At 34.2% G+C, this 19,461-nt stretch overlaps 2 protein-coding genes and 1 non-coding gene across 4 annotated transcripts in view; 2 read left to right on the top strand and 1 right to left on the bottom strand.

The window, feature by feature from the left end:
- Positions 1-13,647, top strand: part of LOC126967703 (nose resistant to fluoxetine protein 6-like) — a 48,594-nt gene extending 34,947 nt beyond the window's left edge. The window contains exons 10-12 of one of the 2 annotated variants that reach the window (XM_050812304.1): positions 950-1,139; positions 1,217-1,359; positions 2,012-2,250. In XM_050812304.1, coding sequence (XP_050668261.1) covers positions 950-1,139; positions 1,217-1,359; positions 2,012-2,158 — 480 coding nt within the window. In that variant the 3' untranslated portion in view covers positions 2,159-2,250. Of the gene's footprint in view, positions 1-949; positions 1,140-1,216; positions 1,360-2,011; positions 2,251-13,534 lie in introns of those variants that run through there. The other variant, XM_050812305.1, reaches the window with a different exon arrangement.
- Positions 7,617-19,461, bottom strand: part of LOC126967704 (O-acyltransferase like protein-like) — an 89,089-nt gene continuing 77,244 nt past the window's right edge. The window contains exons 8-10 of the mRNA XM_050812306.1: positions 10,930-11,119; positions 10,710-10,852; positions 7,617-9,730 (exon numbers count right to left, since the gene is read on the bottom strand). Coding sequence (XP_050668263.1) covers positions 9,584-9,730; positions 10,710-10,852; positions 10,930-11,119 — 480 coding nt within the window. The 3' untranslated portion in view covers positions 7,617-9,583. The remainder of the gene's footprint in view (positions 9,731-10,709; positions 10,853-10,929; positions 11,120-19,461) is intronic.
- On the top strand, positions 15,008-15,080 carry Trnas-aga (transfer RNA serine (anticodon AGA)). Its single transcript has one exon. It is a non-coding gene; the product is annotated as a tRNA-Ser (tRNA).

Consider the following 19,461-nt stretch of genomic DNA (forward strand, 5'->3'; position numbering starts at 1 on the left):
ATATCTGTTGTCCTTTTGAATTTCCCAGGTTTCGACACCAAATTTTGTTGAATACACTATCTACGTTCACAATGAAATACACACATACACTTCAGTTTATTTATTATCCACCGCCGTGGCAAAGATTAAGCGCAACCATACTAAGCCTTACCCACCCAATACACAAAGCACAATCATAGTCCGTTTTAATATATAACTAGCGCCATCTAGGCATCTAGGACGTAAACTTTATTGATAGAGTCTGTGAACTGTGTGGAGGTTTACCTGACATAAATTTCAACAAGTACTTTGCTCTAGGGTACGGCGGCCGATATTGATAGCTTTTCAAGTCAAGACTTATTGCAAAATATGTTATAATTATCTATCAAAATATTATGTTAACTAAAGAAAAAATGCATAAATATGTTAAAAAGTGTGAATTGCATAACTTTACCACTACACCCAGACATAAATTGTCATATCCAGTTTTAGGAATAGTCAGGCAAATAAGTTATTTTATGGAAACTAATTACTGCAAGCTTAGGTTGTAGATAACATTATAATGGGACGCATTGATAGCACTTTTTACAATCTCATAATATAAAGTCAAACTCAAATATAAACGGAGTGACTTGCTGAAAAGCAAAGTCACACTATCCAGTCGCATAAAAATTTACAATAGCAGCCATGGGGGGTCGCGGAAAAAACAAGTGAATGCATTGTCTTGTCAATAGCAGATATCAAAACATCATTAAAGACTAACTAACAAAATATACCTTTTTTAATATTATGGGAAGTATATTACCAAGCATTTTACATTCGTTCAAATATCTCTTTAAGTGGTTCATGAATTACAAATTACAATTCTATTAATCAAAGATATCGAAATTTGATGCGTGTAAAGAAATACCTTGAAATGTTACGCTAAAACGTAAAAATGTTTATCATATTATTGTTTTTTTATCTCCAGATTTTATCATTGTTAGCGTGGATGGTAATACCAGCAACATTCCTATTATTCGGTATTTCTGGAATGTATTTCTATGGAAGCAATGAGCGAGCGCCTCTTCTGTTCAGAATAATATTTGCTGCAGCGCATAGACCCATACTTGCCATTTTGTACGCGTTCCTTGTACTCGGTTTAGTATTCAAATTTAGCAGTAAGTATATAATATAAAAGGCTTTGTAGTTTTTTAAGCTATACACATGTATGACTCCCTTAATATAATAATTGCAGAGCTTGGAAGCATTATCGCGTGTTGGAGTGTTTGGCGGTTACCAAGCAGACTTAGCTACATGGTGTATATAATTCACATCAATATTATACAATATTTGCTCGGGACTAGGACTCAGCTGGACCACGTATCGTTCATAAACATAGTGAGTGAAAAGATTTTTTTTGCAAGTATTCTTGGTACCCCTTCGTTCATTTCCCCGTGATGATAGTTTTAATTTAATGTAATGATAGGATTGTAAATATAATTATGAGAATTGTTTTGTTTGAATAAATTATACGGAATTAAAATTTTTCATCATTCATTTTATTGTCTAAGTTGGCAATTATTTCGTTGGTTACTCATTTCAATAAGAAGGTACCTACTACAAATGGATTTTTTTTGGAGAGGAGGAAAAAAAATTTACTTATTTAAGACCCCAAAATGAGGCCCATATAATGTCGGGCTCAGGTGTAAGACCTACTGACTAAAAACCTCCTCTGTTCTGTCAGCCCTAAAGGCTTTTACAGCGGAAGAACTACAAATAGAGCTACAATAGTAAACAATATTTTGCTCTTAATAGTGATTTTCAGTATTGTAAAATTAAAAATAACAGATTGATTGAATAGTAGTAGTATTAGAAATAATATCAAAAAGAATTCTAAGGGAATCAATTTTGAGAAAAAAAAAATGCCTTTTATGCCTTTTTAGTCATTTCTGGGTTCAGCTAAAACAACTATTTTCTTTATCCAAATATACTAGTATACTATTCCTTTCTTTGAAACCTCAATTAATGCAACTTCAAAATTTTATTTCAGGCAACAAATGTCGTGGGGGTGACAGGTATATCATTCTTGACAGCTCTACCATTGTATCTTCTAGTCGAGGCACCATTTACAAACTTTGTTAAGGCTTTAGTGTTTGGAAATCACATTTATCCGTCAAAGGACTCGAAGAAAGAGTAGATTTAAAATCAGTATTTGCTTTAAATTATAATTAAAATACTTACATTTATGTAGCACTAAGTCGAAATAATAATTCACAATCATAAATTTGTTATATGACATTTAAGACCAAATTTGGAAGTTCTATCATTTATGTTACAAGATTTGAATGCATCGAATAGCCTTTTATAAGTTGCCTATTTTATCCATGCCGAGGACTTCCAGGATCCAGTGTTGAAAAGGAGCTTAGAGGATGGTGATAATTATTGGGAAATCAACACTAAAGTAACTAATCACAAACTAATAAAACTCAACCAAATTTGAATGAGAATAAGAGTAAGAAGGAAAAACGTTAGAAACGTTATTTGTATATAAATTATATTAAAGAAATCTGAAACAAATATTTGAATTCAACAATAGGGCTCACACAGAAAATGAAATAATTTTTAGGGTCAATTCAATTAAGTATCAGTTAAAGTAAGTTTAAGAACGGCTACTACCGTATTGTAAATTATTAAAAGCTGATATATATTTTGTTTTGTTAATTTAAATGTTATGTATGTTCATAATATCAACCCCAGAACAATTATAAATTTATTAAAATAAACTTAACACTCTCACTGCCATGGGATCCGCTGGCAGGCCCCAAGTTTGTGAGTGCAAGGGGCCGGTCTTATTTTAGAGAAACATCAACCAGCAGGCCGTGGAGGTCGCCGGCCGCTCCAAAACATTTTGTCCGTTACGCCGCTTGTAATTTAACTAGCTAGCCAGCTAAAGTAATTGTTAGTTGGCCGCCGCCCCCCCCCCCCCCTCGGCTTGCTGCGTGCGTGTTTTTCCCGCGCTTTCGCTACTTTCGGATTTTTTTTTGCGAAGAATATTGTTTTATAGTGTCTAAAACATGTCGGACGACTATGATCCCGATTACGTGCCTTCATCGGATTCTAGTTGTAATACCGATATGGATATACCGATAGCGAAAACACCGACGAAGATGTCACTGCGCAGAGTTTACATCAACAAAACCGCCGCGTACAACAATCGGTAGATAGTGGTCATTGGAACACACCAACTGGCTCTCGTCAAAAACAATTCCCTTTGGCTTTTACATCTGGTGTAAAAATATTCCCGAACTGGAGTCAAAATATAGTATACAAAAATCTCGTAGCTAGTACAGTAATCAGCAGAAATCGCTTTGAATTGCTGCTGCGGTGCTGGCACTTTGAGGATACATATTATCATTTGTCACCTGGCGGTGATAGACTTCTCCGAGTGAGACGTCTGGTTGACTTGATCACAAAAAAAAATCAGAATTTTAACACACCTGGCGAATATCTGAATATATGAATAACAGTGGATGAGACAATGTGTTGTTGTGGATAAAACTGTTTAAAATATGCGATGAAAATGGTTATGTACATGAGCTGATAGTATTTGAAGGTAAGAAAACGATGCCTGGCCAAAATTTATCTAAAGATGTGGTTATGAAACTGAGTGAGAAATACGTAGATGCGGGCCGAAGTATTGTAACCGAAATTTTTATACAAGCGTGGACTTAGCTAAGTGTCTTTTAAATCGGTTTACGCATTTGCTTGGCACAGTTCGAAAAAATCGAAGAGCGTTGCCAAAATACATTGTTTCCACAAAGTTGCAAAAAGGTTAGATGATAGCAAAAGAAAATGATGACGGAATTTTAGTTTTAAAGTGAAAAGACAAGAGGGACGTTCTCGCGTTATCAACAAAACATTCAGTTGGATTCGTAACGGTCCGAATCAAGCGAAATAGGCGAAAAACTACTTTGAAACCATTAGTAATTGCCGAATACAAGAAACACAAAAGCACGATTGATCTTTCTGATCAGATGGGTAGTTATTGCAATCCGTCAAGAAGAAAAGTACGTTGGTTTCAAAAACTGGCAATTGAATTACTGCTAACTACGTCTGTCGTAAATGCCTACTTGATATACAAGACTCGCAAAAGACTGACTACAAAAACTTATACAATTACGAAATTTCGTGAGAACCTTTGTATACAGTTGATGAATTTACAGCAGCGCCGTGCTACCGATCCTGGCGTAACCACACATGAGTTCGGAAAGAACCCTTTGACTGACCATCGCAATCGACTTATACGTCGCAAGTGCGCACTGCTACGAAAGTTTACGACAAGAAGGCAAGCGTAGAGGCCAAGAAACTCACAAAAAAAACAAGTACAGTATGCCTCACTTGCCCATCGAATCCCAGTGCCAGAAGTCCATTAATAGTATATTCAAATACAAATATTTTTATTCACAATAGTATATAAAATCACTTATTGGAATTCAACAACTACCACCCATTCCAAAAGGTATGCCTCAGACCTGAGAAGAACGGGCGCAACAAACTCAACCTGGTTCTTTATTACATCTATACTTACTTATAATAAATCTGTAGAGTAAAATCGACTTTGCCGAGCATGCCTACTGCTGCTTAAATATTCTAAGTATACATATGAATATTGAAATTAAAACGATATAAATTTAAAAATTAGAATGGCTTTTGATTTTGATATCATCTCATAGATATAATTATTATTAACTTTTATTTTACTACATTTTATTAAATGTAGCCTTAGTCTGTTGCAATAATAAATAGTAGTTAAAACAGGAGGATCGATGAAAATTATATAAATTACCAAAAATCTTATTTTGCAGATTGAAATATTGATTAATTCTATCAAATTTATGTATTTTCATCGGTCCTCGATAAATCTAAGAAGTTTGAACGAAATCTGGTTGTTTAAAGTGGGTCAAAATCGCGCCAAAATGAGTCGGTTATAAACAAACATACATACAGGTGAAGCTAATAAATAGTGTGTAAAAAAAACAGTAAAATTATGTTTACTTTTAAAGCCTGTAAGCCAATCTATGATCTCTCGAGCGCCTAAACGTCAATAATTGTTATTAAGGCCAAAGGACAATGACCACTTGCGTATGGAATTCCATCTTAAGTTTTTACACAAGAATCGTTTTTTAAGATATATTAAATTAAGTTAATAATTCATTAAAAACGTTAACAAGCTGCACATATAACGGAGTAAATAAATTAGTGCTTGCTAAGAGGTGTGGATATTCGAGAAATAGCACCCCAAATTTTTACGTATTTCTCATTCACGTACAATGAACAACTAGACTTACAATAACGCTAAAAAATTATCTGAAGCAAAACTCTGCCTACGCGTCAATTAGATAGTTTTGACCGCGCTTTGATTACAACGCCACGCAATCAGAAAGTGATCAGTGAAAAACTGTCCAAATAACATCATATCCAAATTTAAAAAGAATGGAGTGTCGTATTTCAGATAAATGTCTCCTTAAATTAACATAATTTGTTATTTTTCAAACAAAAACCGGAGTTTTTAAGTATTTATCAAAAACAGAGATAACCTACAAAATATGGCTTTATACTACAATATTCCCGAATACTAAGATAATTTTTTTATTCTATTGACAGAACAACGTCTGTCGGGTCAGCTAGTTAGCTATTTATAATTATGACAATTGTTCTATATTTTGATATCTGGGTATCAAAAATTAAAAAAAAATCAAAAATTTATTTATTTAGCATTTTAGTAAATAGAATTTGAAAGACTTCCCTTGTAAGTTCGCAGAACCTGTGTTAGGAAAGACCGCTCTTTCCAACGGATAAGAATGCTTACATAATATTTAAATAAAACACTTTTAAATTATTAATACGCGTCTAATTATAACTGTCTGCAGTCCCCCTGAAAACGAGATATGGAAAGGTCTTGAAACGTCGGGTTAACTTAACTAAAAAAGTAACTCTTACAAAAAAATCTCATATAAAAACAGTTACAAGTACACGCGTTTTAATTCTTTAAAAGTGTTTTATTTAAATGTGTAACACTCGCGTTAATCAAAGAAAATACAATACTTACATATTCAACAAAAAAACCAATTGTGTGGTTTTATGAAACCACCATGAAAGTGAAACTTCTTTCCACATAATTACTAATATAAACATATGTATCGAAATTATATATAATATATTATGTTTTAATCCATAAACAAACTATACACTACACGGTCAGCTGCTGCGAACTCTAGGCGCCGCCCGACCGTCACGCGACATGCAACACACAGACGAAAAAGTTTGAGACGATGTAATAAAAGTATCACTTTAAAACATAAATAATTAAATAAACCAATCTTAAGCATAACAAAAACTTACTAAAAATGGTTTCAATATAACATTTGAAGGTATCTTAATATTTGAGTGGCTCGCACTAAACTTGTAAACATACCATACATAAAAACACTTGTAATCATCTCAAGAATGTGCAACCACTGTGACTATGAAATAATTTAATTTGTTGTTTTTTTAGGGTATGAATTGCCTTATAGCACTGTTTTATTAGTTTGTAGGCAAAAACCTTGCTTGGGGGGGACCCCCCAAGCAAGGTTTTTGCCAAGTAGAATGCAAAAGACAAGTTAGGCTACAATGAAACACAATTTTAGTGAGCAGGGCTAGTTTTATTTAAAACAGAAATTGTAAAAACGTGGTGAAATTTTTGAAATGTTAACAATCAAATAATTCTCTAATTGAAGTCTGTTTCTATTTTCCAAAACACAGTTTCGACACTTTCGGCAGCTAAATCTATATGGCATTTTTTTGTATTTGCGGAGATCATCCAGTTCTGTTGACATATCCAAGAAAGGGTTTAGAATCCATCTACGCCCACTGTGTAAGTCGGTAATACTAAAGGTTTCTCTTGCAAATAATGCAAACTCTGTGTCATGCAAGGAATTTCTGCACTTACCACCATCGTTTGCTCTAATTTTTCATAGATGTCCAGCAATCGTGTGTGGATTTACACTTTTATATTTGTATATTTGTTTTTTATAATCGGTAATAAAATGCTTCGTGACATTATTATTTTTTTTTAAATGTGTGTGAAAACGATGAAGCTGTAAATTTCGATTTAAAATAGTCACTCTGAGTTTCTTAAGACTTCTTCTCATTAAAGCTCAACTTTTTCCGAAGTGGTGCTAAATTTATAAAGAAAAATAAATCATTTGACACTCATCAAAGTGTCATTTCTTTGACTTAGATGAATAATGTAATTTTGACTTGAATTGATTCATTGATAAGGAATAGTAATGATAATGATGATTTAAAAGGATAACTAACACAAATACGTACAATATTAAATGTTCTTTACCTGTGACAACCCTAGCCTACAAGCGTTGTTGTGATCCTGTGTAGACATTGTCGCCATAAAGAATTAGTGTGTTTCTATCCACACGCTGTTTCTTTTTTAATTGAACTGCTGTAATAGCCAAGTTATTTTTCTAAACATACATAACATTTAAATTAAAAGTAATAAAACAAAACAAAATATATATCAACTTTTAATAATTTTCAATACGGTAGTAGCCGATTTAAAATTACTTTTACTTAAAGTAATTTTAAATCGGATACTTAATTGAAATGCCCCTAAAAATTATTTCATTTTCTGCCTGAGCCCTATTATTCAATAAGAATATTTGTTTCAGATTTCTTTAATATAATTTGTATACAAATAACGTTTCTAACGTTTTTCCTTCTTACTCTTATTCTCATTCAAATTTGGTTGAGTTTTATTAGTTTGTGATTAGTTACTTTAGTGTTGATTTCCCAATAATTATCACCATCCTCTAAGCTCCTTTTCAACACTGGATCCTGGAAGTCCTCGGCATGGATAAAATAGGCAACTTATAAAAGGCTATTCGATGGATTCAAATTTTGTAACATAAATAATAGAACTTCCAATTTTGGTCTTAAATCTATATATATATAAAACAAAGTCGTGTTAGTTACACTATTTATAACTCAAGAACGGCTAGACCATTTTTTCTGTTGTTTGATTTTTTGGGTTTCTCTTAGTCCGGAATAGGATAATAAGTAATAAAATATCGAAAAAATTACAAAAAAATATTATTATAAAAACATTTATTTTCTCATACATTTTGTATGGATTGACATTTTCATGACATCTCGAGAATAGAAAGAATTCAATGAAGTTTTTTGTTAGTTTCACGCTTCATGAGTAATAATGTATTATTATTAAATGTATTATTAAAATACAACTGACAGTGCACGTCATGTTATTCAAGTTGACTGGTGGGTGCAATGACGTAATATAAGATTCTATATATAAGATGTATAGAATTTCATTGGGTGGTTGTGTTTGTTTCGCGTTTCTATTAGCTTATTGTGCCATCTTTCCCGACATAGACGTAATGCAACTAGGATTCGAAACATTGCGAATTGGACTGACGAAGAACAAGAAATTGCAGGTAAAAAGCACCGCGTTAGTATGGGCTCGACGTTGTGTTTCTGAATCACAAGAGCAAAGCGAGGCAGCCAGTAAACCTCAGAGATTAACAACTAGATAATTTTCGACGCACAAGAAGAAATTTATGAAGTACTGATTTGAATCGAGCAGCGTTTCGATACGATTGCAGTACTGATTACCTCTTGCATACTAGCGTTCACATTGGGTCAACGGACGTTATTTGCAAGTATTTTCCGGAGAAACGCCAGGATTGTGCTGCCTTAGTGGGAAACTACCGAATCACGACATTTTCTAGCAAACACTCAAAAAAGCAATGTTTGTTTCCAAATGTCCTCATTTGAGGCAGCCATTATCTAAGAACGACGATTTAATCCGACATTCAGGGTATTAATTTATTTATATTCTTACACACAATATAGTAGAAGAATAACATACCTACTATATTTATTCCTATGTATTATGTATGCTAATTCTAAAAATAAGTGTTAACAAATCAGTAATACGGACTTTGCTTTTGATTTTGTAGATACAAGGACAGATTCACCATCAAATTGGATCATTGCAATCTCTCAAAGATGCACACCATAAATTTTAACAATTATATTTCATGGGCATCATGGAGGAACAACGACATGAAGAGATCAATGCAGCAATGATAATAGCAATTCTTCATGATCTGCAGCAACTACTTCATGAACATTTTGCGTGTCGAGTTGGCCCGCAAATTTTTAATTTCCGATCCATCTTGCATTCGTCATGACCATTAAAAAATCTCAAGGCCAATTCTTGAAAGTTTGTGGTCTGAATCTAGAAAATCCATTTCCCATGGTCAATGTGGAAATCTCTTATATATATAAGAGATTTCGACTTATATAATCACTCATCACGATATCTCTGGAACCATAAGGCGTAGAGACTTGAAATTTGGTAGGAATATTCCTATCGTCGAGTAGAGGTCAGCTAAGAACGGATTTTACGAAATTCCATCGGCGAGAGTTTTTTTTTAACAGAACAACGTCTGTCGGGTCCGCTAGTATCTTATAACAATATATATCTCTTATACATAAATGTAAGTACTTAAATTATAATTTAAAGCAAATACTGATTTTAAATCTACTCTTTCTTCGAGTCCTTTGCCGGATGAATGTGATTTCCAAACACTAAAGTCTTAACAAAGTTTGTAAATGGTGCCTCGACTAGAAGATACAATGGTAGAGCTGTCAAGAATGATATACCTGTCACCTCCACGATATTTGTTGCCTGAAACAAAATTTTGAAGTTGCATTAATTTAGGTTACAAAGAAAGGAATAGTATACTAGTATATTTGGATAAAGAAAATAGTTGTTTTAGCTGAACCCAGAAATGACTAAAAAGGCATAAAAGGCATTTTATTTTCTCAAAATTGATTCCTTTAGAATTCTTTTTGATATCAGTTCTAATACTACTACTACTACCGCTTTGGGAACAAATGGAGCTGTGGGAGAGAAGAAGCGGCACAAAGAACTCTCCCAGCATTCTTTTTTTGTGCTCGGTTTAATTAAATATACAATATTGTACTCTCATTGCGTACAATATTGTATATTTCTCTATAGTGTATGTATGCAAAGTACTCTCATCTAGTCCCAGGCTGTCCGACCCCGTAGATATTCAGCTGTGGAGTAGTAGGATTTACGACAGCAATTTTTTCATAAAACAGAACAGTGGCTGGGACTTTATTATAAAAGTGAGTATACATTTATCCTTTAAGCTATTATGTATCTTATGAAGCCTATTAGAATTAGTTACAATCAATCCCTTATTTCTAATTTTACAATAATGAAAATCACTATTAAGAGCAAAAATATTGTTTACTAGTTTAGCTCTATTTGTAGTTCTTCTGCTGTAAAAGCCTTTAGGGCTGACAGAACAGAGGAGGTTTTTAGTCAGTAGGGCTTACACCTGAGCCCGACATTATATGGGCCCCATTTTAGGATCTTCAATACGTAAATTTATTTTCCTCCTCTCCAAAAAAAATCCATTTGTAGTAGGTACCTTCTTATTGAAATGAGTAACCAACGAAATTATTGCCAACAATATTCCGGGCTGATGAAAAATTTTAGTTCCGTATAATTTATTCAAACAAAACAAATTTCATAATTATATTTACAATCCTATGATTACATTAAATTAAAACTATCATCACGGGGAAATGAACGAAGGGGTACCAAGAATACTTGCAAAAAAAATCTTTTCACTCACTATGTTTATGAACGATACGTGGTCCAGCTGAGTCCTGGTCCCGAGCAAATATTGTATTATGTTGATGTGAATGATATACACCATGTAGCTAAGTCTGCTTGGTAACCGCCAAACACTCCAACACGCGATAATGCTTCCAAGCTCTGCAATTATTATATTAAGGGAGTCATACATGTGTATAGCTTAAAAAACTGCAAAGCCTTTTATATTATATACTTACTGCTAAATTTGAATACTAAACCGAGTACAAGGAACGCGTACAAAATGGCAAGTATGGGTCTATGCGCTGCAGCAAATATTATTCTGAACAGAAGAGGCGCTCGCTCATTGCTTCCATAGAAATACATTCCAGAAATACCGAATAATAGGAATGTTGCTGGTATTACCATCCACGCTAACAATGATAAAATCTGGAGATAAAAAACAATAATATGATAAACATTTTTACATTTTGGCGTTACATTTCAAGGTATTTCTTTACACGCATCAAATTTTGATATCATTGATTAACAGAATTGTAATTTGTAATTCATGAACCACTTAAAGAGATATTTGAACGAATGTAAAATGCTTGGCAATATACTTCCCATAATATTAAAAATTTCCAGAGAATAATGTTACAAATGTATTTCTTAGTTACTCTTTAATGATCTGTTGATCTCTGCTATTGACAAGACAAAGCATGCACTTGTTTTGGCCGTGACTTTTCTGCAAGTCACTCCATTTATATTTGAGTTTAACTTTATATTATGAGATTGTAAGAATTTCTATCAATGCGTTCCATTATAATGTTATCTAAAACCCAAGCTTGCAGTTATTTTCCATGAGATGACTTATTTGCCTTGCTAGTTATAAAAATTTTAATATGTCTGGTAGTAAAGTTATGCAATTCACAATTTTAACATATTTATGCATTTTTTTTTCTCTAGTCAACATAAAATTTTAATAGATATATTCTGATGGCACTGTAAGTATATTTATTTCTTATAACATTTTTTGCTTTTTTTTGCAATAAGTCTTTGACTGCTCTGTTTTGTAAAATAAAAATACTATCAATATTGGCCGCCGTACCCTATAAGAAAATAGTGTAAGACACTGAATGCCGTGAAAATAGAAAAATAAACCAATCTTGAAGTTGCTATTTCCGATAGTTTCCTTATTTTCCAAACAGCGTAGGAAGCTGAACTTAATTTAGAAGGCAATTTCTCAATATGGAAGCTCCATTGCAATTTAGAATATAATGTTACTCCTGAGAACAGTGTATCAGAAGCTAAGTCTAGGGTTATATTATTTAGTTTAACCTATGTTCAGTAAATATTACATTTGTTAGAGAGAATTTAATACATTACATTTTTCCTGCATTCATCAAAAAATAATTTGCCGAAAACCAGTTAGAAATAACGTTGAGGGCGTTATTAGTTTCAATTATCTCTTTATCTTTCCTATTTACTTCAAATATAATTGATTTATCATAAGCAAATAAAATTATATCCGACATTTTATCATTGCAAAGATAAACCCTTCAACTTTTTGAGATTTGTCAGCTCACTGTGAAAGATATAATAACATTCATGAAAGGAATCTATCTTAACAGTAGGTAAGCTATAGTTAATACTGGCTATCACAATAAATCTTATCTGTGGCAGAGAGATAGGGCCAAAACGGTATTGAGCAATTTTACAAATCATCAGCCTAGCGAAACACTCTAAAAAAATAGTGATTCCCTCGATTGTATGAAACGTGCAATGCTTGATAAATCGACAGATGACGGCTATAATCCTGTTAAAAGACGGAGATGGCAAAAATTCACTACGTTTTATGCACCTACTCACTTAAAAACTTAGCCGGATTATACTTCGTCACCATTATATTGTAATTACAATTCAAACTTATGTTAAATCACTTTTCATACAAAACTAAATTTCAATTAGGCGTAGGCTTATTTTGAGTTCTGTAAGTAAAGGTCTGTTTTTCCGTCAAAACTTACTAACAAAACTTTCGCAACACCACCCTTCTCTTAATTAGAAATATTTGGTTCACAATTACACTTTGCGGTAAAAAATCTATAATGTTAAAATGTGAAGAAGCTTAACTCAACTGAGATGCATTTTTGTTCAAACTTACCTTGCTTTTTGGAAACATTTTATCATTTCGTTGTGCGTCATATATGTACAGTCCCAAACACATTCCGATGACGTAAGCTGACAAGTTGTTGTAAGACAAGGTATGTACATTACGGAACTCATCGCTCATCAGTTTTCGAACAAATCTGAAATATTATACTCTACTTAAATTACTTCAGGTCACATCAATATACAATATCTAATTTTAAATCTCCTTTAATCCCAAAGATCGTTTCTAGCAACAAAACTTTTAAATTGTTCATATAGTGGGAGTCTCCTTTGCACAGCATGCCGGTTAGATTATGGGTACCACAACGGCCTTTTTCTGCCGTGAAACAGTAATGTGTAAGCATTATTGTGTTTCGATTTGAAGGGCGTCGTAGCTAGTGGAATTACTGGGCAAATTAGATTTTACACTTTATGTTTCAAGGTGACGAGCGCAATTATAGTGCCGCTCAGAGTTTTTGGGTTTTTCAAGAATCCTGAGGGGCACTGCATTGTAAAGGGCAACACTATCACATGACACCCTGCCGGTCTCATCCCTTAATGTCACGAAAAAAAATCAAATTTGCAGTAGCTTTGGTGGGTATTGTAACCAGTAATTAAACTTCACTTGGTATTAATCTTGAAATAATAATTATTATAAAAAACATTCGTAAGAATGTTTCCCTATTCTATGTTATTGAATTAAAACTTCTTTAGGCAAGCTTGGCTTGGGGAATAATCTAGTCAAGGCATGACGAGAGAGAGACGAGACTTACTCTGGATAGATCACAAGAGTAGCTTCAACATCCTTGAACCACACATGTAGCGCTGGTGCAACCAACCCAATAATGAACATGATGGTAAACGCAAGCCTCCTGAAACGTTTCCTGGTGGCCAGATAGATGAACAAACCAATGGTAAATAGGTGGATTTCCACCGAGATATGCCTGAAAATTACATCCTTTTTTAAAAACATCATAATCTAAATTACAGGGCTAATAACACATCATGTGACTTTATTTCTGGGATATCTAGTTCTATTCAGGCTAGAAGTTGGGAAAATATTACATTAACCGGTTCCTAACTATTCCTATTTATAAAATCGCTGTACTCACGCCAGCACGAACATTATTTGCAGGAATCCGGCTCGAAGGACCAATTTGACTATGTACGAGCTACAATACGACAGTCATATAAAAGATATTGTTCAGGAATTGGGTATAATATATAATAAATTATAAAATTATTGTTGTTAATGTTAATGAGAACGCGAGGTAAGTGTTCTTCGCGAAATCTTACTGACAATTATGACTTTTAGAGCCTCCAATGTGGGGAATGAGTGACATCGTAAAATTTTGATCTACAGGTCCTAATTGGCAGTACTATTTTTTTTCATTGAAAATGAAATAGGAGGAGGTGAGTAAATTATATCTAGCTAAGTACCAAACTTACCAAGATTGAACTAAGCACGCCCTATCTTCCGTATCAGGCAGAAAGATGTTCATGAAAAGTAGATGTGACCACCAGTATTGCCGACAATCGCAGACGGCCGGGCTAACGTAGTAGTTCCACAATGGACCATTGCCGAGGTGGCGAAACCACGTGGTGGTGAAACCGAGGATCAACATTATTGCGGGCAGAACCCTGAAACATACAATCCATACCTGCTATCTTTGACTGTCAAAATGAAAAAGAAAGAGAAGGTATTATATTTAATGAAACATTAACTTTAAGGATGCTTTCTGCAACTAGCGATTAGTCGATTAATCTCTTCTTATATAGGTGTGTATAAGACTCCTAGTAATATAGTGATGTGATTACGTTTAATTAAAACTTTCATAAATTATATTTATTAGTATGTGTTAATATTTTATTGTTTATATAAAAGTATTTTTTTTGTTTTGTTAGCCAGTATCGATACAGATTTAGAAACCGACCTTAGCGGTAGAAGATATAGAACATTTATTTAATTTTTATTAATGGTTGAATTTCTTCATATTTTTTTAATCATTTAAAGCCTACCCATTGCGACACACATTAAATTTAACACCATAATATTAAATAATTTGTTATTTTTTTAAGTGATAACCCTAACTACTACTCCTAGATCTAGTAGTAGATCTACTGTAGATGAAGCCACAACCTGAGAGTCGAACAAATCACACAAGATTTATCAACGATACGTCACTCGAACGATTGGCTCAGTGGTAAGAGCGCTCGCACAGAATGCGAGAGGTCGCGGGTTCGAGTCCCGCATCGTTCTAAAATTTTGTTTTTCAATTTTTTTTGTGCACCATAACATTATTTAACCTATGATTATTATTATTATAGATACCTTCCTAATCTATAGATTAATATCAATGGGAATATTGTCCACGATACACGGTGTTGCTCCGCACTGATTTTGAGCGCATGCGTGAGGAGACATCCTGACATCATGAAGTAGACTTGAGTTAAAGCTGATCCACTGAATACCATTTGGTAAGACAGCTTCTCGAAGTTCTAAAACATAATCAATACTTTATTTATGCTTGTAAAAATGTCTTAAACATATCTGTTAAAATCATACGTTTTATTCATAATTTTTCAGTACACTTGCTCGTAAAGTGAGCCTTATTACAATTCATTTTCATATTTATTTATTTGCTATTAAATAGGGTGGTACAAATTTTGTCTTACAATAGCAGTATTTCCTATTTAGCCATTACCATTTATTAGAATATAAATTAATTTATTTTATATTTACACAAAATTATAATTTGATATATTAAAAAATATTGATTATAGTCAAGATAAGAATAATGTGGTCAAAAAACTCTTCTATAGAATAAAATGTGTTTTGAAGTGGTCAACTGTATAAGGATACTTTAAATCTTGAAAAAGGTAACAACTTAAATGAATCAGGGATCTTATTGAAAATTTTCATGCCCATCCAGATGCAATTGTTCTGAGATAAAGTGATATGCGGAACGACTGTAGTCACTAACCTATCAGCTTTCCTAAGTATTCTAGTACTGTGGGTCATATGTTTTTGCTGTAAGTATAGCACACTGTGATCATCTCATCTCTCAATCCATGCACACTAGTGCATAACAGATTTATTCCTACAAAGTTAAGTTAGTACCTAACTGAATATTATATGAGAGTAAACAGAGCATTTTCAATTTTACCGGATATTACAGTTTTTTTTTGTAGCAAAGACCTTTTAAGCTGCTGAAAATACATTTATATTTTAGGAATAATATCGTTTTGAAAATTGTAAATTCACCAATTGTTTTAAAAACTAAATGGTTTATGCAATAGGTACTGTGACACCACGGTAAACCTAGATAGTCATACCATAAAGTGGTACACGGATGGCTCCAGGACTCAAACCGGTACCGGTGTTGGAGTTTTCGGCCCAGCAATCAAATATCATGAACCCTTAGGTAAAGCAGCAACTATATACCAGGCGGAAGTATATGTCTAGTGCATATACTTCCGCCTACAGGTGCTTACAAATGAACCTCGACGGGAATTACCAGTCAAGGAACATTGCCATAATGTCAGATAGCCAAGCAGCTCTCAAGGCACTGACATCCTACACAATAACTTCACGGTTAGTGTGGGAATGTAGAAGAAACCTGGATATCCTCTGCAAGAGAAATAAAGTTACACTGGCCTGGACACTGGGGAACAATGAAATAGAAGGTAATGAGAAACCTGACCAGCTAGCTAAGGATGGTGTCTCATCCCCCTTCATAGGCCCTGAACCCTTTTGTGCAGCTGGTGAATCTCTTATCCGCAATGTCCTAAGGAAGCAAGAAATGCTGGAGGCAGCCAGCTACTGGTCCTCGTTACCAGGCCATCGGCAAGCTAAGCTACTCCTAGGCAACTATCAACGTAAGCATGCCAAAAATGCATACGCTTGGACAGGACACAACTGAGAGCCCTCACGAGGTTCCTATCCGGCTATTGCAAGTTAATGGCCACCTAGCCAGAATGGGTCTCAGTGAATCAAACCTGTTCAGATTCTGCTGCGAAGCCACTGAAGACCCCATACACATTCTTCTGGACCCTCTGAGGATCCAACGATTTCTAAGAGCAAAAGGTCTCGAGGATATAATTTAAATCTCGGCACAGTGACACGCATCGTTGTTAGTAGCCTCGATTCTCCTCCTTAACTTTTAAGTTTGAGAGCAGGCGCGCCAGCGCCAGAAGGGGGCACACCGCACAATCGATCCTAGGATTTAAGTGCATTGAAATTCCCAAATAATAATAATAATGTTATAGGTACATGTTTGTTTTTTTCCTCGCAAGTGTGTTGATAAAAAGCGTATGAAACTTGCTCACTCGACACTCGGCCAATTTACGCCCTCGCCCAAAGAGAATGTAAATACTATGTAAAAAGAGGCGGGACTGCCTAAGCAAAAATTTAAATCTAATTTAGTATGAAACGTGATGTGTCAAATCACTGTGACATAAGTTTGAAATAGTAGTAATTACATTTGGCGATTGGTGGTGAAGTATAATCCGGCTAAGTTTGAAAGCGAATAGTTCGTTCGTCGTTCTTATAACGTATTGGATTTCGGCTATCTCCGTTTTTAACAAGATTACAGCCGTGATCTCTCAATCTATCAATGACTGCAAATTTCTTACAATCGAGTGAATCACTTTTTTCTTTTTTTTTTTGCTAGGCTGCTCTCGCCCAGGGCTCCACAGCCTCTGTATAATGAGCAACTTGGTTTACTTATACCATAATATATACTACACACGTCAAAAAAATCTAAGCAACATGTACTAATTTAAATTTAAGGATGGTTTTTCACATTATAACGTTGTATTTTATTTTTAAAATAATGTTTTAGGGTCCTAGGTTGTAAAAATAGCAGCTATTGTCTTTATAAGTTCTTTAAATAACAGAAATTAACACTATTAGAATATAATGCTGAAATTAAGGTACATAAGCAACTAAACATTTTTAGAACAAAATGAAATTTCTAAAGAAAATGAATTTATTGTGAAAGAATAGGATAATTTACTAAAAAGTATGGCCTCCTCTGCTATTCAGAACTTGTCATCTTGCGGTATTCGCTCCCAATGGAATTGTAGCTGTTGGGTTGTTGTCATCCGTCCAAGTCCTTCAAAACATGTCTCTGGAGCATGTCACATGCGTGCTCGATGGGGTTGAGGTCTGGCGATTGTGCTGGCCAGGGCAATACCCGGACGTTCTCCGTTGCCAAGTATTGACTGGTTCGCCGAGCTATATGTGAACGCGCATTGTCATGCATTAACGTAAAATCGGAGGCAAAGGTTTGTGCGAATGGTTGGACATAAGGTCTGAGAATATCCTCAGCGTAATTTTCAGCGTTCATGTTTCCATTTACAAAAACGAGCTCAGTTCGCCTGTTCAGCCGCTGTATGGATGAACTTCCTGAATGCACCTGAATGCCTTTCAGTATTTCCGGGCCGACGGTACACTCGCACCCTTCTTGTATCAGGCCTAAACCCGAATTGCGACTCATAGCAAAACATAATTTTATCCCATTGTTCCTGGGTCCATGTTCTGCGTTCTCTACACCATTCATTTCGACGAGCGAGTCAAGGAATAACTGAATGGTTACTTTATAAAAAAATAACTTTATTCAATAAACCCGATTTACAATGTTTACGGAGCTAAGACTAAACACAGAATACTTAATTTTACGGAAACTTACATTATATAGGTTATTCTAACAAAGAGAGTCATATTTCTGTGGGAAAGTTATTTGGTACATCAGCAATATTGTTTCCAGAAGGTTCTACACGTGTAAAGTAGATGTACCTACGACTTGTTGCTATGCTAGAGCATAGCAACAAGTCATATAAATATTATAGATAGTTCGAAAGTTATTTGAGATTTGATGAAGAGTATTCATTTGACTGACTATATTATGTATTGTTGACTGATTATACTGCAATGTTCGTAGCTGCGAAGTTTTAATATTCAGTCAAAGTAAGTTATGTTTTAAATCATCTGAAACATTAACAAGCTTATCGAAAGCCTTTTGCATAAGTGACAGTTTTCTTTCTACCGAATGTTCTCTGTCCTTGAGTGATCTCGGAATTATATCTAATAGCATCATCATTGTCTAAATTGCCTGAAATTAATTTAATAATAGAACCTAACGGGTTTATTAAGCCTCTTTTTAGCCTTTTACTGGGCAAAATTTGTTTAAATCTATCTTTTGTAAGTTGCATAAAAGATTCAATCTGTGAAGCTAATCCTACAAGTTCATTATGATACTCATTTTGCGAGTAAATCATATCTTTTAATCTAAAATACTGGTTTATATTAGTTTCTAAGTATTTAGCTAAAGTTTCTAAATCTAACGTCTTAAAAATAGTCCACTGGCTATTCTGAATAACTGCTGTACTTATCCGTAACGGCGCTATTCCCGGATTCTGATTCATATCTTGCAGGTTTACGCTGATGTCATTTTTATACCAAATGTAGACAAGTATTTGTCGCGGTTTGGTATCTATTGCTTCATTTAAAATTGGTATGCCTTCATGTTCCCCATTCGTTATTAAGCGAGCAGTAGCTCCGTCATCTGATTCCGATATGTATATGATAGGAACCATTTTTCTTTCTATGCTCAACCTATTTGAATCCGAATCTGATA

This window comes from Leptidea sinapis, chromosome 13, assembly GCF_905404315.1.
Source record: "Leptidea sinapis chromosome 13, ilLepSina1.1, whole genome shotgun sequence".
Classification (NCBI taxonomy): domain Eukaryota; kingdom Metazoa; phylum Arthropoda; class Insecta; order Lepidoptera; family Pieridae; genus Leptidea; species Leptidea sinapis.